Raw genomic sequence first — 20,684 nt, 5'->3', positions numbered from 1 at the left:
TACAAATTTTCCAGAAAATAGACTCAGTCTATGATGCCAGGTTTACCCTGATAGCAAAACCAGACAAAGACACTGCAAGAAAAGAAAACTATAGACCAATATTTCTTAGAATACAGAAACCCTTAACATTTTAGCAACTGGATCCAGCGATAAAACATTATGACCAAATGGTGTATGACTAACCCAGGAACGCAAGGTTAGTTTAAAAATCAACATTTAAAAATCAATTAATGGGGTTTCCCTGGTGGCACAGTGCTTAAGATTCTACCTGCCAATACAGGGGACACGGGTTCATGCCCTGGCCCAGGAAGATCCCACATGCCACAGATCAACTAAGCCCATGCATCACAACTACTGAGCCTGTGCTCTAGAGCCCATGAGTCACAACTACTGAAGCCTGAGTGCCTAGAGCCTGTGCTCCGCAATAAGAGAAGCCATGACAATGAGAAGCCCGTTAAACAGCAACGAAGACCCAATGAAGATCCCACAGCCAAAAAAACAAAAAAAAAAACCTCAAAAAAAAATCAATTAATATAATTCACCACATAAACAGACTTTAATAAGAACTCTAGGATCATATCAACAGAAGCAGAAAAGCCACATGACAAAATCAACATCCATTTTGGATAAAAATGCAGCAAACTAAGAATAGAAGGATTGGGACTTTCCTGGTGGTCCAGTGGTAAAGAATCCACCTTCCAATGCAGGGAACGTGGGTTCAATCCCTGGTCAGGGAACTAAGATCCCACATGCTGCAGGGCAACTAAAGCCCACATGCCACAACTACTGAGCTCATGTGCCTCAACTAGAGCCAGCGTGCTGCAAACTAAAGAGTCCTGGCACTCTGGAACCCGCAGGCCACAACTAGAGAAGAGAAAACCTACACGCCACAACTAGAGAGAAGCCCAAGCACCACAACGAAGAGCCCGAGCACCGCAACGAGAAAGATCCCGCGTGCCTCAACGAAGACCCCACGTGCCGCAACTAAGACCCGACAGACTTAAAAATAAAATAAAGAAATAAAAATCTTAAAAAATAAAAGAGCCAGTGCTTTCTTTAAAAAAATAGAAGGATACTTTTCAACCTGATAAAGAATATCTACAAAAAACTAAGAGCTAACATCATACCTGAAAAAGACTAGATGCTTTCTGAGGTGATAAAAATGTTCTAAATCTTGATTGTGGTGGTGCTTATATGACTATAGAGTTATTAAAACTCATACTGTATAATTAAAATTGGTAAATTTTATTGCATGTAAGTTATGACAGTAAAGCTGATTTTAAAAACTTCCACCATATTTTCTTCAGGGTTGTTTAAAAGGTTAGTCCTCTAAACAAGGGTGTTGATTATATTTACGTTACAAGTTAAACCTTAAATATGGAGATGGCTGCTCCAGTCCATAATGAGAATCTGATATTCAATTCTTAAACAACTGAGAATTTCTGCTAAAATGGATTAGCATTAATCAGTAACAAAATAATACATACTACTACATCAACAAAAGAACTAGCTTTAATCTTTATATAAGTATTCTTATGGTTTCATGGTACCTAACTAAGTATACTTCTAACAAAGCACTTAAATATATAAATTACCTGCCAGTTGACTGAACTAATTCAAATGTTGCTAAGAATTGAACTAGAATTTTCATTTTATCTTACACTTGGAATTTATTTTCCTCAAGCCAAATCACTCAACTACCATGAAAATATTCAAGAAGTGGGACTTTTTAATTATAAAAATAAATGTACAAAATGCAATCCATTATTACTTTATTATTTTCTAATCACTAAAGAAAAGTCTTTTTGAATTGCTCAGTCATATCCACAAGGCCTAATTATATTACTAGAGAAAATGAGATTTCTTTTACCTCAAAGCAGATAGCTAATATTATAAGAACTTCTGCATTTCTACTATGCTAAAGATGGACAGAAATACATAAAGAAATTTGCCTAATACTTCTGTTGAAGGAAAAAACAAATGATTAAAGGCATATACAAATACAGGCTCTATAAATTAAAATTTATTAACTTAAGGGAGAAGATAGGCTATTTCAACTCTAATACCAGTGGATAACAGGTATTGCCCCATATTCCAATCGTTATTAAAACTGAAAGTTAGCACTTCTCACCGGACAACCTAATATGTACATATAGAACTTAGCTGACAGTCAAGATTAAATGGTATGGCGTACATACACCTAAGTAAAAATGAGCTTGATTTTTTAGATAGGACATGGGCATCCTAGCTTGTTTATTCTTTAAACAATAGTTGTTTATCAAAAGAGGTCATTAAGAATAAATAAAGCTAAAATGAAATTAGCTCACGTTTTCAAACCATTACATTTTGGAGTCTATTCAAATCACTGAAGTTTCATGGTTAACTTGTATTCATTTTAAATGCACATAAACATAATATTCTGCCTTTATAACCCAACTCTGACTACTTTCTGAATAGTTTCATCAGACAAAGTAAACATAAGAGCAGGCTTGTTTTTAAAACAGTGAGGATATCTACACACTCCTTACAAATACAACTCAAACCATACAAACCATATTAAGCTAGTGGGGCTGAATAAATAGTAACATCACAAGCTACCTCTTGCACATTCACAAATATTGCTATGAATTTTTAAAAGAAAAATTCGTGTGTAAAATGAGTTAAAAATAGTATTAGACTTAAAATGTTGCACACATTCAAATTACTGATTTAAATCATAACTATGATTAAACAGTAGCATAATTTAATAACTGAGTTATTCTAAATTCCAGAAAAAGGTAAGTTTAACATTTTAGTATTTGACTTAGCCATTTAATAAAGAGAAGTCCAACAAAAGCATGACTGGCTAACGACAAAACTGCTTTCAAATATCAGATGGTTACATCTAGAATTAATACTCAAGATAATCAATCCTAATGAGAACGATACACCTCTTTCAAATTTTAGCTTGAATCAGGAACATTTGACAAACTATTGGTGTAGCAAAAGTGAAATTTTATATCAAACCTCTTGCAATGATACTTCTATCCTACCTGTATCTTCAATAAATTCCACACATTTTTCAACAAATAGTGGTATGGGCTTCTCAGCTGTAACCAGATCCTGGAGGGGCATCCCAAAGTAATTACTTTCCCAATTTCTACGTGTTGGTGGATTGAAGTTCTTAGTTTTCTTTTTCTGCTATAAAAAAACATATTCAAGTTAAAACTATTAAAATTAATTTCTTTCAGAAAAACATTAGTATTAAGCAATGTAAATAAACATTTTGTATCAAAAGATATATTTAAAAGCCATATCCAACCTAAATGTCCATCAATACCGGGTTCATTAAAAAAATTCTGCTAGAAGCAGCAACGTGACCAAGAGAAAGAGACAAAAGTGAACAGACAAAAAAATGGCTGAATAGAAGAAACTTTTTCCTTTGTAAAATAATAGAAAACTGGACAGGTAGGGAAATTAGAAAAGATCATTTTTCAATGCCAAGTGAAAAGGAGAAACTAGGAGTAACCAATGCTCAATTCACAGTTTCAGTGTGGTCTGTTGATTGGTGCATTTGTTATTTGGTCTTTGGGGAAGTTCCAAGTGAGATTTTTGTGCATAGCTATATTAGTAAGAATATAACATAGCTTTAATTATTGATTATACAATGAAGCTATTCAACTCCATGAGTTTTAACCCCATCATTTCCCCATTTTCTTCCTATCTATTGACTCTATTTCTTAAATATTAAGATAATTTTTATAAAAGAAAATAACATCCTAGTGGGAAAGGAGATGTTAATTTAGTCTATTAAAAATGTTTTATTAAGCACTCCCAAAAAGATAATTTTTATAAGTAATGGACAAAACATTTTCACAATAATAAACAAAATTACGTAAGAATTTTCAAAGTTTAATTTCAATATTGCATTGGGAGAAAATGGGTTCTTAACCAGGGAGCGAACATTTCAAAAACCTAAGGAAATACTGCCTGGAATTCAACCCTTAAGGAGATTCTGAGTCACTCTTCCTTAAGTAGGGTGTATTTATATTTGTCGCAAGTATTGTTACTGACTTACAAATCACATAAAAACATACCATTTCTAATCAGAAAAGTGTGTGTGGGGGCAGGGGAGGGAACACAGGCAGAGCTTTCAATGCTTAAAGCAACAGTCCTCATTTTAATTTCCAGAGGAGTCTCTCCTTTGGATGGACTGATCTTTCAATGTGTTCTTCCAAGTTCCAAGTTATGCAACTGATACCCTGCATAATCAATCAAGTCCTTTCTTCATTTCAATTTCAGGCTGCTCTACCTATCAAACTTCCAGATCTCATGAAATCCAACTTCTAAGTCTTCATATATTACCACTCTGATGATACAGATTACATAAACTCTGGTAGGTACAGATTACATACAACATAACTAGTTGTCTGAAATGTTACCAACAAAGCATTGGAATACTTGGTATGGCTCAAGACCTAGCCCACCAAGTCAAGTAGTGTGGATCCTTCCTTACTCCTTAAACAATCCTTCCACTACCACCACCACCAAAACAGAACAATGTGCAAGAAAGTAGAAATGAAGAGATTGTTATTTCAAAGCTGAGGTAGGGATACAGCGACTGGGTCCTCTTCTTTCTCAGGAGCACTAAGGTGCTTTCCAGCCTGCAAACTATTAGCTGCACCATTTGATTACAAAAGTGAAAACTGAGGCAAAGATGGATGTTTCTGTTTAGAGAGATAATACAGTGGTGAAAAAGATTACACTTAAGCAAGTTAATGAAAACAGCAATGCCTAACCTATGGCAAGAGCCATGAAACAGGAATAAAAGATCTTAATCTGCAATGACACCTAAAAAACAAAGTTGTAAGAAAAGTAAGCTAGCTAGTCCTAACTGTTCCAATCAACTCTTAAGAAATTCTCTTTTCATATTACCCTTTAGGAACCAAACTAAACTCTGAATACTTCACTAAAATTGGGGGTAGATTTCTCTGGCTTATGCTCAGGGAATATCCATCCCTCAAAGTCCATAAAGTTACAAGGGCAAGTTATTTAATTCTGCAGTTACTCCAAGATCAGATTACACCAGTAATCTGAGGCAATGAAATGCTAAGTGGCTTATAGCATGGAATTTCTGGCAAAGTATAAAGGGATAACTTACTAACATACAACTGCCCTGACAGTCAAGTTATAGTTCACATATATGGGGAAAAAAAGCGTAAAAAGCTTATGTGACTTTACCAATTTTTCTACTAATTTACAGTGGTGCAAAAGAAAACTCTATGTAGGAAAATAGTTTTGAATTAGACATTCCTATATTAGCTTTTATGATGAATAAAAACATATATAACTTTTTTTTCTATAAGTGATGGTTCTTAAGCATAAGAATCACTTCAGGGAGTTCTTTAGAAATGTGAATTTTGAAAAACTATACATTATTCTAACATACAACCCTTAGTTAAGAGTTGCTAATCTATAGCTACAAATTTATACCAATTCAAATTAACTTACATAATTTAAAATCTATTTCATAAATTAAACTAAGGCTAGATGATTACAACTGCTATAAAATCCCATCAAGGTTCTCTGAAATGCAAGAAAAAGATGAGGCGTATGGTTATTTGGTCATTTATATCTATACCTTTTGATGAACCAATAGTCAGAAATGGCAGGTCCCAATAAATAATTATGCCAGCAGGAAAACAGGATCTGATTTATGATAATCCAACTTTTGATTCATTACTACATTCATACAAATCTTAATTTCTGCTTAAATGCAAATACCCAAGGTCTTTCCTTCCTGGCCACTTAGGCAAATCTCATGTCTGCAAAAGCATATCCAGTAAAATAAACATTGCATTTCACAAATAATATAAACAATGTTATCAGTTAAGTGTCCAGTGGATATTAAAAACTATCATTAGTATAAGTAAACAGGACCAGGAAAAGGCATATAAATAGCTCTTTACAGAATCTGCTCTTCCACTTCAGCAATATCAGCAACACAACAAAGGAGAGCATCTAAGCAACATCCTCAAATATTCAATAAATACTGTCGATACAATCAATAACACTGAAAAAAACAATACCTCAATTGCTTCATATGTAACCAACAAACTGTAGAAAACTTAAGTAGCAAAAAACAGTTGAGGAGGCTTTCAAAGAATAAATCCAGGAAACAAGAAATTTTGGACTTCTCTATTCTCTTAAATTTATTATGGGATTCTTGAAATAAAAGATTAAAGAAGAAATGAGACAACCAGAGGCAAAATGTAAAGAAAGTGAAGAAAAAAATCCATTAAAGAAATGAATACCTCTTTAGTAAAAGACCCAATATGATTGAAAAGATCAGAATAAAGTGGAAAAGATCATCAGAGTTCTCTTTTCTACTGTATCATTTCTTTGACACATGCCAAAAAATACTTTTGCTCCCATTCTTAAAAGAAGTCTTAATCTTCTTCTCTCTGCTAGCTACTGCTCCAGAATTCTACTTCCTTTTGTAGAACAAACTCTATATAAATCATCTATACTAGTTGTCTCCAATTCCCCTCCTTCCATTCCCTCTTATATGTACTTATATTAGTTTATCACTCTCATCACTCCACTAAATCTGCTCTTATTAAGTTCACAAATGACTGTTTTGCAATAGTCAGTTCTCAGCTCTCATCTTACTCAACTTTTCAGCAGTCACTCTCTTTAGTGGACTTCAGGAGACGACCTCTATTATCTCACTTGTTCTCCCCTTATCAGTCTCCTTAGCTTGTCCCTCCTCGGCAACCTTGTAATACTGTGAATACCCCAGGCCTCAGTCCCTGCCTTTTTTTCTCAATATCTATAATCACCCTCTTGGTAATGTCATCCATATGCTGCTAACCCAAATTAATACTGCCAGCTCAGCTCTTTCTCCTGAACTCCAGATTCATTTGAAACCTTCTACCTGACTCTTCACTTGAATGTCTAAGAGATATTTCTTTCTTAACACGCAAAACTGAACTCCTGATGATTTCCTTAAAATGAGCTCCATCTTCAGCCTTCTACATCTCAGTTGCTGGCAATTCCATCCTTTCAGCTGCCAGGCTAAAATCTTGGAGTCATTTTTGATCCCTCTTATTTTCTCACACCTTACTTCCAAATCTATGAGATCTTAACCATCTTCACTGCTAATTCCCTGGTCCATACAGCTATCACCATTTCACATATGTAGATTACTGCATTGACTGCTCAATCAATCCTCCCTGCTTCTACCACCATTCTCTACATACCGTTCTCAATAAAGCACCCAGAATGATAGTGACCCACAAATAACAGCCTTCAAGGCCATATATAATCTAGCATGCTTTGAACTCGGCTTCTATATATTCTTACCTCATTTTCCTCTACTTTCTCCATCATTTTACTCCCTTTCCTTACTTCCTTGTGCAAGTAAGTTACACAGCTTACTTGCTTTTTTAGCATGTGACACATGCTCCTAACTTAGGACTTTTGCATTGGCTGTTCCCTTTACCCTCTCAATAAGGCCTACATGGACTATTAAAAATTGTGATCTATGGCCTGTCTTTCTCTAACTACTGCCCAGTACTTCTAATCCCTCTTACACTGCTTTTCCTACCCACAACACTATATAAATTTTCTCATGTATCATCATCATCATCATTATTATTTTGGTGTACGCCTGCTACAATTTAAGCTCCACACGAGCACAGATTTTTATCTGCTTTGTTCATTAACATACTCCAATGCTCTGGAATTCTGCTTGTGGGAAAGAGAAAAGTGCAAAGATAGTCGAGGTCTCTTCTGAAATAATGAATTTAATTTGTAGATTGAATGATCTCACCACAAATAGGAGTAAACCATCAAGTTACAGACATATGCTGCTGAACTCAGTAAGCTTCAAAAATCTTAAAAGCATCTAGGCAGAAGAAACCAATGACCAACAAAGGAGGGAAAATATCAGGCTAGCCTCAAAGTTCTCACGAAAACTTGGGAAGTCAGAAAACTCTTCTATGTGAATATTCATGGGAAAAAGATTTGTCAAAGATTCTTTATTTAGCCAGTATGTCATCCAAATGTGTGTAACAAGCAACTACAGCTTTTTTTAAGTTCTCAAATATGTAATAGTTAATATTTAAATTATAGCACTCTCGAACTGCCCTAGAAATCCTAAACACATAATGAAACATCATCGGGTGGAGACAGGGCATGGAGGGATAAATTAGGAGCTTGGGATCAACATATACACACTACTATATATAAAATAGATAACCAACAAGGACCTACTGTATAGCACAGGGAACTATACTCAATGTTTTGTAATAATCTACAAGGGAAAAGAATCTGAAAAAGAATAACTATTAGTTCCTTTATTTCTCTCTCTCTCTTTTTTTGCTGATGAAGAATAAAAATAGATAACAAGAAAAAAGCAAATTAAAAAGTAAACGTAAATGGATTAAGATCAGATCAGCTATAAAAGACTCTCAGACTTGGTACAAAACTAAACAGGAGAACCTCCCTGGTGGCACAGTCGTTAAGAATCTGCCTGCCAATGCAGGGGACACGGGTTCGAGCCCTGGTCCGGGAAGGTCCCAAATGCCACAGACCAAGTAAGCCCGTGTGCCACAACTACTGAAGCCCATGCGCCTAGAGCCTGTGCTCCGCAACAAGAGAAGCCACCGCAATGAGAAGCTTGCGCACCACAACAAAGAGGAGCCCCCACTTGCCACAACTAGAGAAAGCCCTTGCGCAGCATCGAAAATCCAATGCAGCCAAAAACAAACAAACAAATAAACAAATAAATTCATTTAAAAAAACACAAAAAACTAAATGTGACTAACCACATGCCATTTAAACAGACTCCTAAAAACTGAAAACAAAATGATGGAGAAAGTAATGATTTTTTTTGTTTTTACAAGAGCAAGGTTAACATTGCAGCTGTCTTCAAAGCAAAAAGCTTTGAACTATACAAAAGAGACTCACTTACAATTATCTAGAATTCAATCCACCAAGTAGCAGAAACAAAGTATAGCAGAAATATGTACCTCTATGGAAACAGAATAAGAAATTTTAAATGATCTCCTTTAGTCCTTGTCAAGATCTAGTACACCAAAATTAATGATAATAAAGACGAATTAAGAAGGTTGATTTTAACAGATTTACATATACTGATATATGTTACAGTTTAAGAACAGGATAAATAGTATAATTCCATTCCATCAAAATAAATCATTTATGTTAATATTATAGCAAAAATTAAAAAACAAATACCAAACTATTGACAACGATACCCTTAAATTTAGAGCAGGGTATAGAAGGAAAGAGAAAGAAAAGACTGGGAGGAGGTTATACAGAATTTTCACTGTAAATTGTACATTTCCTTTTGTAAAGGAAGTACTTTTTGAAAAGATAAAGATCACTTGTGTAACCAGAAAAAAACCAAGATTTAAAAAATTGTGTCTATGAGGGACTTCCCTGGTGGCACAGTGGTTAAGAATCCACCTGCCAATGCAGGGGACATGGGTTCAAGCCCTGGTCCGGGAAGATCCCACATGACGTGGAGCAACTAAGCCCATGCACCACAACTACTGAGCCTGCGCTCTGGAGCCCACAAGCTACAACTACTGAGACTGCGTGCCATAGCTACTGAAGCTCGTGTGCTTAGAGCCCATGCTCCGCAACAAGAGGAGCCACCACAATGAGAAGCCCACGCACCACAACGAAGAGTAGTCCCCGCTTGCCACAACTAGAGAAAGCCTGCACGCAGCAACGAAGACCCAACACAGCCAAAAACAGATTAATTAAAAAATTTATGTCTATGATATATAAACTTTAATCCTCTTTTCAAAATGGAAAGAAATAGGAAATCAAATTTCTCCCCAATGGCTTCCAATTTGAGTTTTCTCTGGTCCTGCCCTATATACTCTGTCCCACTCAAGAGATTCTCAACATATCACAGCATGCTAAAAAATTCTGAGAAGTTGTACAATTAAAGAAACTCATGTAACTACAAGTACCACCTACCCTCTCTCTTCCTAATGTCCTCAACTCACATTTCATTGGAAAAGACACATAGGAATTCCCTTTTCTTCATTTATACCTACAACCAACCCACCTATGTATCTCTACCCTGATTCATGTTTTCCTTCTGTAGTATCCCCTGTTCATACAAGCCAATATCCCCTCGCCTCTTCTTTCATAGCATCAACCTGTCCCTCTCCTGGGTCATTCTTATGAATATACAAATATAATATCTCTCATCTTTAAAAACAAACATGAAAACAAAACCCTCTTTTGATCCCATATTGAACTCTAGCTACTGACCCAAATCTTGCTCCCTTTCATAGAAACACTTCTCGAAGGTGTCATCTACATCTATCTCTACTTTTCACATCCCATTCATTCTTCACCTTGCTTCCATCTGGCTTTCTCTCCCATTCCACTAAACTGCTTGTCAAGATCAGATACTTCCACACTATCAAATCAAAAAGAAACTTTTCATTCCTCTTGAGCTCTCAGCAACATTCTTTCTTGATCACTTCCTCCTTAAACACTTGCTCTCTTGGCTCCCATGTCACTACTCTTAACCAGTTTTTCCTCTTTTCTCACCAGGGATTCATTTTTCTTTCTTTCTTTCTTTTTTTTTAACATCTTCATTGGAGTATAATTGCTTTACAATGGTGTGTTAGTTTCTGCTTTGTAACAAAGTGAATCAGCTATACATATATATATATATCCCCATATCTCCTCCCTCTTGTGTCTCCCTCCCATCCTCCCTATCCCACCCCTCTAGATGGTCACAAAGAACGGAGCTGATCTCCCTGTGCTATGCGGCTGCTTCCCACTATCTATCTATTTTACATCTGGTAGTATATATAAGTCCATGCCACTCTCTCACTTCATCCCAGCTTACCCTTCCCCCTCCCCGCGTCCTCAAGTCCATTCTCTATGTCTGCATCTTTATTCCTGTCATCCTGCCCCTAGGTTCTGCATAACCCCCCTTTTTTTTTTCCTAAAGATTCCATATATATGTGTTAGCATACGGTATTTGTTTTTCTCTTTCTGGCTTACTTCACTCTGTATGACAGTTACTAGTCCATCCACCTCACTACAAATAACCCAATTTCATTTCTTTTTATGGCTGAGTAATATTCCATCATATATATGTGCCACATCTTCTTTATCCATTCATGTGTCAATGGATACTTAGGTTTCTTCCATGTCCTGGCTATTGAAAATAGAGCTGCAATAAACGTTGTGGTACATGACTCTTTTTGAATTATGGTTTTCTCAGGGTATATGCCCAGTAGTGGGATCAGTTTCACCTGCTAACAAGTCTTCCTGGTCTACCCAAACTCACTTCTGAGCCCCTCCCTTCTTCTCTAGCTATTCTCTGTCCTTACGTGAATTTATCTAAACTCATAACTTTCAATCCTTTTATAACCTGATAAGTTTTCCTCTGAATACCAGATTCATAATCTAACTTTTATACTTCCACTGGGATGTCAACATAGATATTTTAAACATAATATAAAAAGCACAAAACAGATGTCTTGAGTCTCTCTGGTCTGAAACCTTTCATCCTTAACCTTCTTCACTATCTCAGTAAATCTAAATCTACCCAGTTGCTTAAACCATAAATTTATGAATCAGCTTTGATTTTCCCTTACTCTCCACAGTGAATGCATAAGAAGCCCTGTTGGTATGACTTCCAAAATACTCTAGAAACTGTCCACTTTTCCTTTTTAGTACCTATAACTTGGCACATGGTGGGTGCTCAGTCAACACTAACAGCAGCAAACAAAATTATAAACAAGAACCAGAGAAAGCCTTTACCATGTAAGATTTCTGTTAATAAACATACGAAATACTGTTAGTTTATTTACCAGTTATGCAAACAGTTTCATTATACCTAATTTTTTTTTTACTACGGGAGTCATTATATAGATGTATCTAAGCTTAAGCATCTGAACCTAATAAAATCAGGATTCATACAAAATAATGATTCTTATCATAAAACTACAAGAAGGATTAAATAGCCAACTCTATGTGAATTCATTTGGATATAAGGTAATGTACTTTCAACAGTGTGTAAGAACTGAGCATTTACCATGTGCATAATAACATCATGCTAGGTACTGTGCAGGATAGGATACACAAAGCTACACGTGTGAAAATCTGCATAGAGTACACACACACACACACACACATGCGTGCACACAGTCACAAGTACAAGCAAACCTGGGGGAATCTAAAGTATCTGCGGGTCACATTAATGTCAATACCCTGTTTGTGATATTTTACTAGTTTTGCAAGATGTTACCTTTGTGGGAAACTGGGCAAAGGGTCCATGGAATCTTTCTGCATTATTTCTTACAATGGTATGTCCATCTACAATTACCTCAAATTAAAAAGATTTTTTTAAAAAAAGGTCATTGCAATAATCCAAGTAAGAATTTATGATAACCTCAACTAAGACTGTGACAATGAAATGGAAACAACATGTTTCACAGCAGAATAAAGATCAGACAAGTTAAATAGCAAGAGCATGTAGCTTTGACCCACAGTAACTCCTTCCTGAAAATACATCCTTACCCAATCATGGTGAGGATAGGGAAGAAATATCTATGACCTGTGAGGAAAAACCTGCCTTTCCTAATGAGCAAGTACAAACAAGCCTTGTATGACTGACTTCTAGAATCTCACAGGAATTTCATTAAAGACCACATTTGGCTACACAGGGTTTCTCAACTTCAGTATTACTGACATTTTGAATTGCAGGGTGTTTAGCAGCATCCTTGGCCTCAATCCAACAGATACCAGTAGCAATTCCCCACCTGAGTTGTGACAGCCAAAAATGTCTCCAGGTATTGCCAGATGCTCCCTGCAGGTCAAAATTGACCCTGGTTGAGAACCATTGCGCTAGGCTAATAAAATCAAGGACTAAGAACTCAAGTTTGGGAGATGGCTACAGATATAGCCCTGGGAAGTCTGAGACTTTAACTTTAAAAAAAAAAAGTCAATACATAATTCAAGATAGAGAATCACTACTGTACGGTACACAAAGATGAATGATAATCATAACTGCCTTCAAAAAGCTTACAATGTAATAAGAAAAACAAAACTTATTAAACTACAAAGCAATAAAACTACTAGAAAGTGATTACTTTATGTGGGAAGAATAAGTATTACACCATAGCATAACACATCAACATAAAAAAGAAGTCTTTAGAGTCAGTACTCCATGAAGGTCTACTTAATCCTTTTTTTTTTTTTTTTTTTTTAATTCTCTAAAAGCTGTTAGGTGCTGGATGTTGTGAATGCTCTTTCAGACCCTTTAACCTAACACTAGGTGAAAAGAGGGAAGAGAAAATAACTGAGGGCAAATAAATGTGGTCTGGGTTCTTGTATACATGTATCAGACAAACTGGTTCTTGCACTGATTCATCTCTAAGATGACACCTTCCTATAAAGCATTTCAACATATATTATCTACCTGGCAGGCATTTTATTAATGCCATTAACAATTTTACTAACAAAAAATTAGACCTGGAGTCACCTGGAGAGGGTCCTAGCAAAACATCTAGCTATTCAAGTTAACGATGAGTGATTTCTTCCCAACTTCCCTAAAAATATTTTTTCAAGTGTATTCAAATCAAAATAAGTTTTATATTATACCCAGCATTTCATTCTTAAAACCATTACTTCTCCCTTTGCTTCCCATGTCATCTGTTAGGTTCTTTCTGTCACTCTGAAGATTGCAAATCAGAGCATCAGTAAAGAATGAGACAAATTCAAGTGTGTTCTTCTCTTCTCTTACATCAACAGAGGTTCTAGAGTCCATATATACTTTAGAAAGTATATATGACACCCTTAAAATGCCACTAAAATTTTGTGAACGTGCATTTTTCCAGTTAAAATATCCAAACCTTTCCTCAGATTTTCAAAGGCTAAGAACAATTTCCAAAAAGCTCAAAACAACTACACACACATACACAAACATATGCAAGGTGTACCTTTATATGGACAAAGTTAGATACTAACTCAAGATCTCTTTTGTCACACCCTTATATTCTGTTGTAAGAACTGTAAACATCAGATATTACTACTTTTAAAAAGCAGTCCTCCTTCCGCTGAGGTTTCTCTTAACACAGGCATAGATTAAGCCCTATTGAGGACTCTTTCAACGCATCAGCTGAGATGACAAGAAAACATTACAGAGCTGAAAATCATAAAACTATACCTACTGTGGAAATAACTCTTCTAGGTTTGAGTGGGATGATTTGTAGTATATAAATTTTTGGAGCACATAAAATTGACAACCCTATAAACTCACTTATAAGTCTTGGAATAGTAGCAATTGTCCATTGATATAAAATTATAGTAAGAACACAGTAGTCTATGTTATAGAGGTAAAGTGCCTCCTTTATATATTAACTAAATATAGTCTAACAATTAATATAATGAATGTGCTGCAAAAGAGTAATTTCAGTAATTTGTGCTATGCCAGTTTTTGCTAAACATTCAACATGCTGTTATGAAAACTAAGTAAAAACACAAAGTTTGAATAGAAAGCCACACTGAAGACATTTACATTTGCTTTTAAATTAGTGAAAACAAGCATACCACTGACACAATCATTTAAACTGAGTCTTATTAGAACACATCAGTCAAAATATACTTTAAAAACTAACCATCTCGTTACATTTCATTCTGAATTTGAAGAGTAACAGATCATGGTCAACCCAACAGCACAGAACAAATTCAAAGAAACAGCAAATAGTGAAATGTAGGCAGAAATATTCACATTATATATTCGCACTTATATCATACCATAAATTGATGTCACCAGCACCAGAAATGCTACTAAAGAAACCAATTTTAACTTTATGAGAAATTTCAGAAACACCTTAGAACTAATCAGTCAGATGTAGAACATATTTAGCCAATATGAAAGCAATAAAAATCGTTACTAAGACTTCTAAATAAATGCTTTCCAAATGAAATGAGAGATATGAAAGAACCAGAAGTTTTACTAACCTTGATGAAAATATAAAATGTTTAATTTTCACCAAAATCAAATGTACTAGACTGAATGCCTGAGAGCAGAGCCCATGACCAAGTCATCCCTGTATCCTTAGCTTTGGACAGTGTTCAGGCATAGAAGGCATTCAGTAAGATGCTTGTTGAATAAAACAACAGTTTCCTTGAGTCAAAATAAATGTAATTATTTTTAAAAACCCATAAATCGTTCTTTCATTACCACTACAAAAACAAACCTATATACTCCTACTGACTTCAAACTGATCATAGTACAACATACTATGCTAGGCCATGGAGATCAACTATAAACAACATATAAATCTAGCCTGCATTAGACACTGCAATTTTCATCCCTTAGAAATTACCCTAATTTGGGGGAAGCCAACCTCGCCAAGAGCTCTAAAGGCTCAGGCCTACATTCAATAGCATAATTCTCCACCTCTGGCCAGACTTTACTGGTCAGGAATGGATATAAGACCCAACTCATGGCAATGAGGCTGGAAAAGATGCTGGCTGAGGAATCTGGGAAAGCAATTTTCTCATTCTTCTGATCATACTTCCTTTATAAAAGTGACCCTCACTCTCTCCCCTAAGGAAGTGTCTGCAAAGTAATAACATATATAATGGGCACCCTATTATCAACTGCCCAGAAATCTAACCAAGGTACTCCCCAAAAAATAGGTGAAAAATGGAAAACCTGAAACTGTCGAGCAGTTCAAGACTTTGTTAAATGACTTAGCTCATTAAACAAAGTGCAAACTACTCTATCTGTATCTGATCTGTAAGTATTGCTCTTCCTACAGTAAGCTCTTTAATCATCCATTTTTTTTTTTTTTTTTTTGCGGTACGCGGGCCTCTCACTGTTGTGGCCTCTCCCGTTGCGGAGCACAGGCTCCCGGACGCGCAGGCTCAGCGGCCATGGCTCACGGGCCCAGCCGCTCCGCGGCATGTGGGATTTTCCCAGACCAGGCACGAACCCGTGTCCCCTGCATCGGCAGGCGGACTCTCAACCACTGTGCCACCAGGGAAGCCCCATCCAATTTTTATTTAGCCTTAATTATAACTCTTCCAAGAACCTCAGATGTGAACACTGACAGTCAGTTAAGTGACTGTCAAGAGGTTAAGTGATATACACTAAAAATAAAAAGCAAACTTACCCTACAACTTATACATTTTGATACAGACAAACAGCAGTTCACCACAGACATACTTTCATATACTTCATTACTTTTATATCTGGAATGAACAATCTATAAATCAAGAGAAAATTCTGGTCACCACTGTCTGGTTGACAGTGTTTTCAAAAGGCATTTTACTTAATAAAGACTGTAGGTTCTAGAAGTCAGAAGTCAAATAATTCTAAACTTAAGATTTACTATACTCTAAAGGATCTACCCTATTAATAGCTTGGTATCAGTTCACTATCTACTAATACTAAATTAACATCTTCGACTCAATATATACATATAGATATCTCTTCAGTTTTTTGAAGAAAACATCTATTTTGGTATTCTTCCCTAAACAGGCTCCAAACCCTAGTATAATGGCTAAAGCAGCAGAATCTTCTAAGATACTATTTGATAGAGGGGTTTAATAAGAAGGGACCAATAAAACACAGAGAAAATAATAAGGACTGGATGGAACATTTGAGAGTAAAATAGGAGTTGGTAGTTGCTAATATAAATAAGAGGATGAAAAGATTCATGACCTGGAAATAAGACAGGAAAACAATTTTAAAGAAAAGCTCAAAAAGAAAAATCATTAGAATACCAGCTTATTCTAATGCACCACAAAATTCACAAAGTATTCTACTATTTACTATCTGAATCAAGCTGACAGCACTGAAATGGATACTGAAGAAAAAACAAACTAGTTAAAACACAAGTATATCTCATTGAATGGATGTTAAAAACTGGCAATTTTATCAATATTAACTCAAATTTTCTCATTCAGTTCATTCTCTTAAGCACTATTTTTCAAGCACCTGTTAAGTTAAAGTCAATTCAGTAGGTCACAACCAGCACCCCTTTTTTCACTGCAATAGACTAGAAAATCAAAATAACTTATAAAGTAGGTATTGTTTTGCAAGATTTCCTTTACATAGAAATATTTATGTCTATAACGGGTTATGACTTAAGAAAATCCTTGCAAATCAAGAAATATCTTAGAGGTTTTGTTCCCACAACTAACACTAAACTCATTTTGGGGTATAGAACAAAAGATAATTAAGCATAAAGCCTTCTCTGCTTGGCAGGAATGACAACTAAAGCCCACATTAAGAGAAACAGATCTTTGAGCCTTCCTTAGATGCCACTAATGCCCAAAAGTTATAATCTTCCAATGTCAAGGAACCTGAGAAAATATTCCTAGACTATAGCTCCCATGTTGGAATCAAAGAATGAAGGTAAAAAGAATGAACTTTTCTCTTAGAGGGAAAAAAAAAAAAAAGAAGAAGAAGAAGTACATAAATTCAGGATCAAAAATCACAGGAGTATTTAATTTAAAAATGAGTCAGGAGACTAATCCAGCAAATGGGTCAAAGGACTATTCTGAAATACAGACAGAGTATACTGAGATATTTCAGGCCTGAAGCACACTATAATAGCATTTATTGAACACTGCTGTATGTCAGGCACTTGAGACACACAGTTCCAATTTCTACCACAATTCCAAGCGAAACATTATCATTCCTAATTTACAGGTGAGGGAATGAGCTAAGAAAGGGTAAGTGGTCTATTTTTACTCTCCCTACCTTTAAGGATCCTCTCTGCTCCTTGGCCATTCAACATTGGTCTAGGCTGTGTTAGGCACTCCTCTGTATTCACTCCCTAGGTCATTTCATCTACTGCCATCTCTACTTCATTGTCTCCTAAATACATATCTCCAACTCAGACCTCTTCTCTGAGGACCTATATATCTAACTGCCTATTTGATATCTCCACTTGAACTCTAAAAGTTTTCATTTCCATCCCTCCACTCCAAACCTGGCAAATTTCCAATGCTCTACGTCAGGAACAGCATCATCACTGATTAAGCCGCACAAGCTAGAAACCAAGGCGATATCTTTCCTATCTCTTTCATCATCTTTACTCTTCCCCCACATATGCAATACATTATCAAATCTTATGTATTTTAAGTATTTCTCAAATCCATCCCATTCTATCCATTGAAACCACTCTCCCTCCCCACTCCAACTATTCAAAGCTTTTATCATGATTCGCTTAGACTACTGTAAATGCCTACTGGTCTTCTGTATCACTCAACCCATACTCCATACAGAAACCCAGTGATTTCAGATCCACTAACTCTGTTAACTTCAATATACTCTTAGGCTAAATAACAAAAATTCCTAACAGTGCTAAAAAGGTCTGCATCTAGTCCCTAGCCTCAAATCTCTCCTTGTATTATTCTCTCCCATAGATCAGGTATCAGCAAATTATGGCCTAGGGGACCAATCCACCCTGCTGCCTGTTTTTAAAAATAGCCATACTGGGCTTCCCTGGTGGCGCAGCGGCTAAGAATCCACCTGCAGATGCAGGGGACATGGGTTCGTGCCCTGGCCTGGGAAGATCCCACATCCTGAGGAGCAACTAAGCCTCTGTGCCACAACCACTGAGCCTGCGCTCTAGAGCCCGCGTGCCTAGAGCCCGTGCTCTGCAACAAGAGAAGCCCTCGCTCACAACTAGAGAAAAGCCCGCACGCAGCAACAAAGACCCAACGCAGCCAAAAATAAATAAATAAATAAAAAGAAGCCATACTCATTCACTTACATGTTGTCCATGCCTGCTTTTTTTTACCGCAGATCTGAGCAATTATAATACAGGAGGTATTACCTTCAAAGTCTCAAATATTTATTATCTTGCTCTTTACAGAAAGTTTGCCAACGACGGCTTTAGATCAATGACTAGCCACAGTGACCTCCTTTAAGAATATGCACATTCTATTCATTCAGCATTAAATATTCTTCCATCCACCCAACCACTCCCCTACTTAAGTCCAATTCATCTATCAGATCTGACAAAATGACAAGTCTCAGGGAAGCCTTTATTCACCCTGTAGACCAGTATATCCCAATTCAGATTAGCCACATTTCAAGTGTTCAACAGCCTCACATGGCTTGGAAGGACAGCTCCAAGTCAGAGGTCTGTGTATTTGGGAGCACTTTGTTCTGTTTTACTGGTAAATGTGCCTGTCTCTGAGCCAATAACACATTATGTTAAATACTAAAGTTTTACGTTATCTGATAGAATAAGCACATGTATCATCACCACTCTACCTCTGCCTTTCTTCTTCAGAAGTGTCCTGGCTATTAAATACTTGGTTTTACTATTTACTCTTCCATATTTGTATTAGAATCAGTGCAGAATTTCTTGAAAAATCTTTGACACTTTGAATGAAACAACACTGAATCTGAGATAAGTCTGAACAGCAATAACTTCTTTGTGATAAGCCATATTCATGGATAGGAAGGCAATAGTGACCCCATTTACTTAGATCTTCTTTAATGTCTTACAATAAAGTTTTATACTTTTCCACACGGAGGTTTGCACATGATGTTACAATTACTCCCAGGTACTTGATAATCTGCCATGCTTTTAAAAATGGTGTCTTCTCTGATTATTTTTTCTAGTTGTTTACTGCTGATGTATAGAGATGCAACGGACGATTACTGATCTTATATGGAGCTGTTTTGCTCTTTTATTAATACTAATAATTTATCTGTAGATCCCTTTTGGCTTTTACATAGGCAATCATATCATCAGCCAAGAGTGACAATTTTGTTTCTTCCTTTCCAATACTCATCCTTTTAATTTTTTTTCTTATCTTACTGCTTTAACTAGGATCTCTGTATAATACCAACTGGAAGTGGTGATGGTGTGTACATTCTGTCTTGTTCCTGGTTGAAAAGGGAATCCATTTCCCTAATTAGGATGATGCTTACTTGTTTGCATATTTATAGATACCTTTTCTCAAGTAAGTTCTCATCTGTTCATAATTTAGTAGCTTTCTCATTTATTAAATTTTATCAAGTGCTTTTTATATATATCGTTGGATTTTTTCTTTTGGTATTCTACATTCACAATCCCTATGTAAAACCCTTAGGGTAAGATATTTTAGAATTCAGAAAATTTTAGTCATCATCCCTACTGTACAGTACAAAAAACGTGTATTAGGTAACAACCCCAACAAACTGTGGGTCAGTACCTGTATTCAAATACATTAACACACTTGCAGTGAACTATATGGATATTCACTCTAAATAAGACAATGCTTATATGTAGCCTCACACATTAGTTCAAGTCAGGTTTTCCCACCAAGAACAGGGTAAATCAGATTACACTGCCAAGTTCTAAACAAACTTTTGGTTTTCAGAGGTTATTGGATTTCAAAATTGCAGTTAAGGGTCTGTAGACCTGAACTTTATTTAGAATTTTTGCATGTGCACTCATAAGTAAAATGGGACTAAAATTTTCTTTTCTAATATTACCTGTGACTGGTTCTGGAATTAAGAATAGATAACTTCAGATAATGAATTAAAGAATGTATTCTCCTATTCTATTTTCTGGATTTGTAGAACACTGGAATGATCTGTTCCCTAAAAAGTCTCCTGTAAAATTACCTGGGCCTGGTATTTTTGTGGTAAGATGTAACTATTACTTCATAATTTATTT

At 35.9% G+C, this 20,684-nt stretch overlaps 1 protein-coding gene across 2 annotated transcripts in view; it reads right to left on the bottom strand.

Annotated features, from left to right (window-relative positions):
• The window catches only part of ARHGAP5 (Rho GTPase activating protein 5), a 72,890-nt gene that overhangs the window by 34,631 nt on the left and 17,575 nt on the right, over positions 1 to 20,684 (bottom strand). The window contains exon 3 of one of the 2 annotated variants that reach the window (XM_027111035.1): positions 3,033 to 3,180. In XM_027111035.1, the coding sequence (XP_026966836.1) occupies positions 3,033 to 3,180 (148 nt within the window). The remainder of the gene's footprint in view (positions 1 to 3,032; positions 3,181 to 20,684) is intronic. The other variant, XM_027111036.1, reaches the window with a different exon arrangement.

This window comes from Aethalodelphis obliquidens, unplaced genomic scaffold (genome assembly GCF_003676395.1).
Source record: "Aethalodelphis obliquidens isolate GAN/ISIS:26980383/991018 unplaced genomic scaffold, ASM367639v1 scaffold10, whole genome shotgun sequence".
In the NCBI taxonomy this organism is placed as follows: Eukaryota; Metazoa; Chordata; class Mammalia; order Artiodactyla; family Delphinidae; genus Aethalodelphis; species Aethalodelphis obliquidens.
Note: the sequence above shows the minus strand (reverse complement) of the source record. Positions and strands in the feature narration are given on the sequence as shown.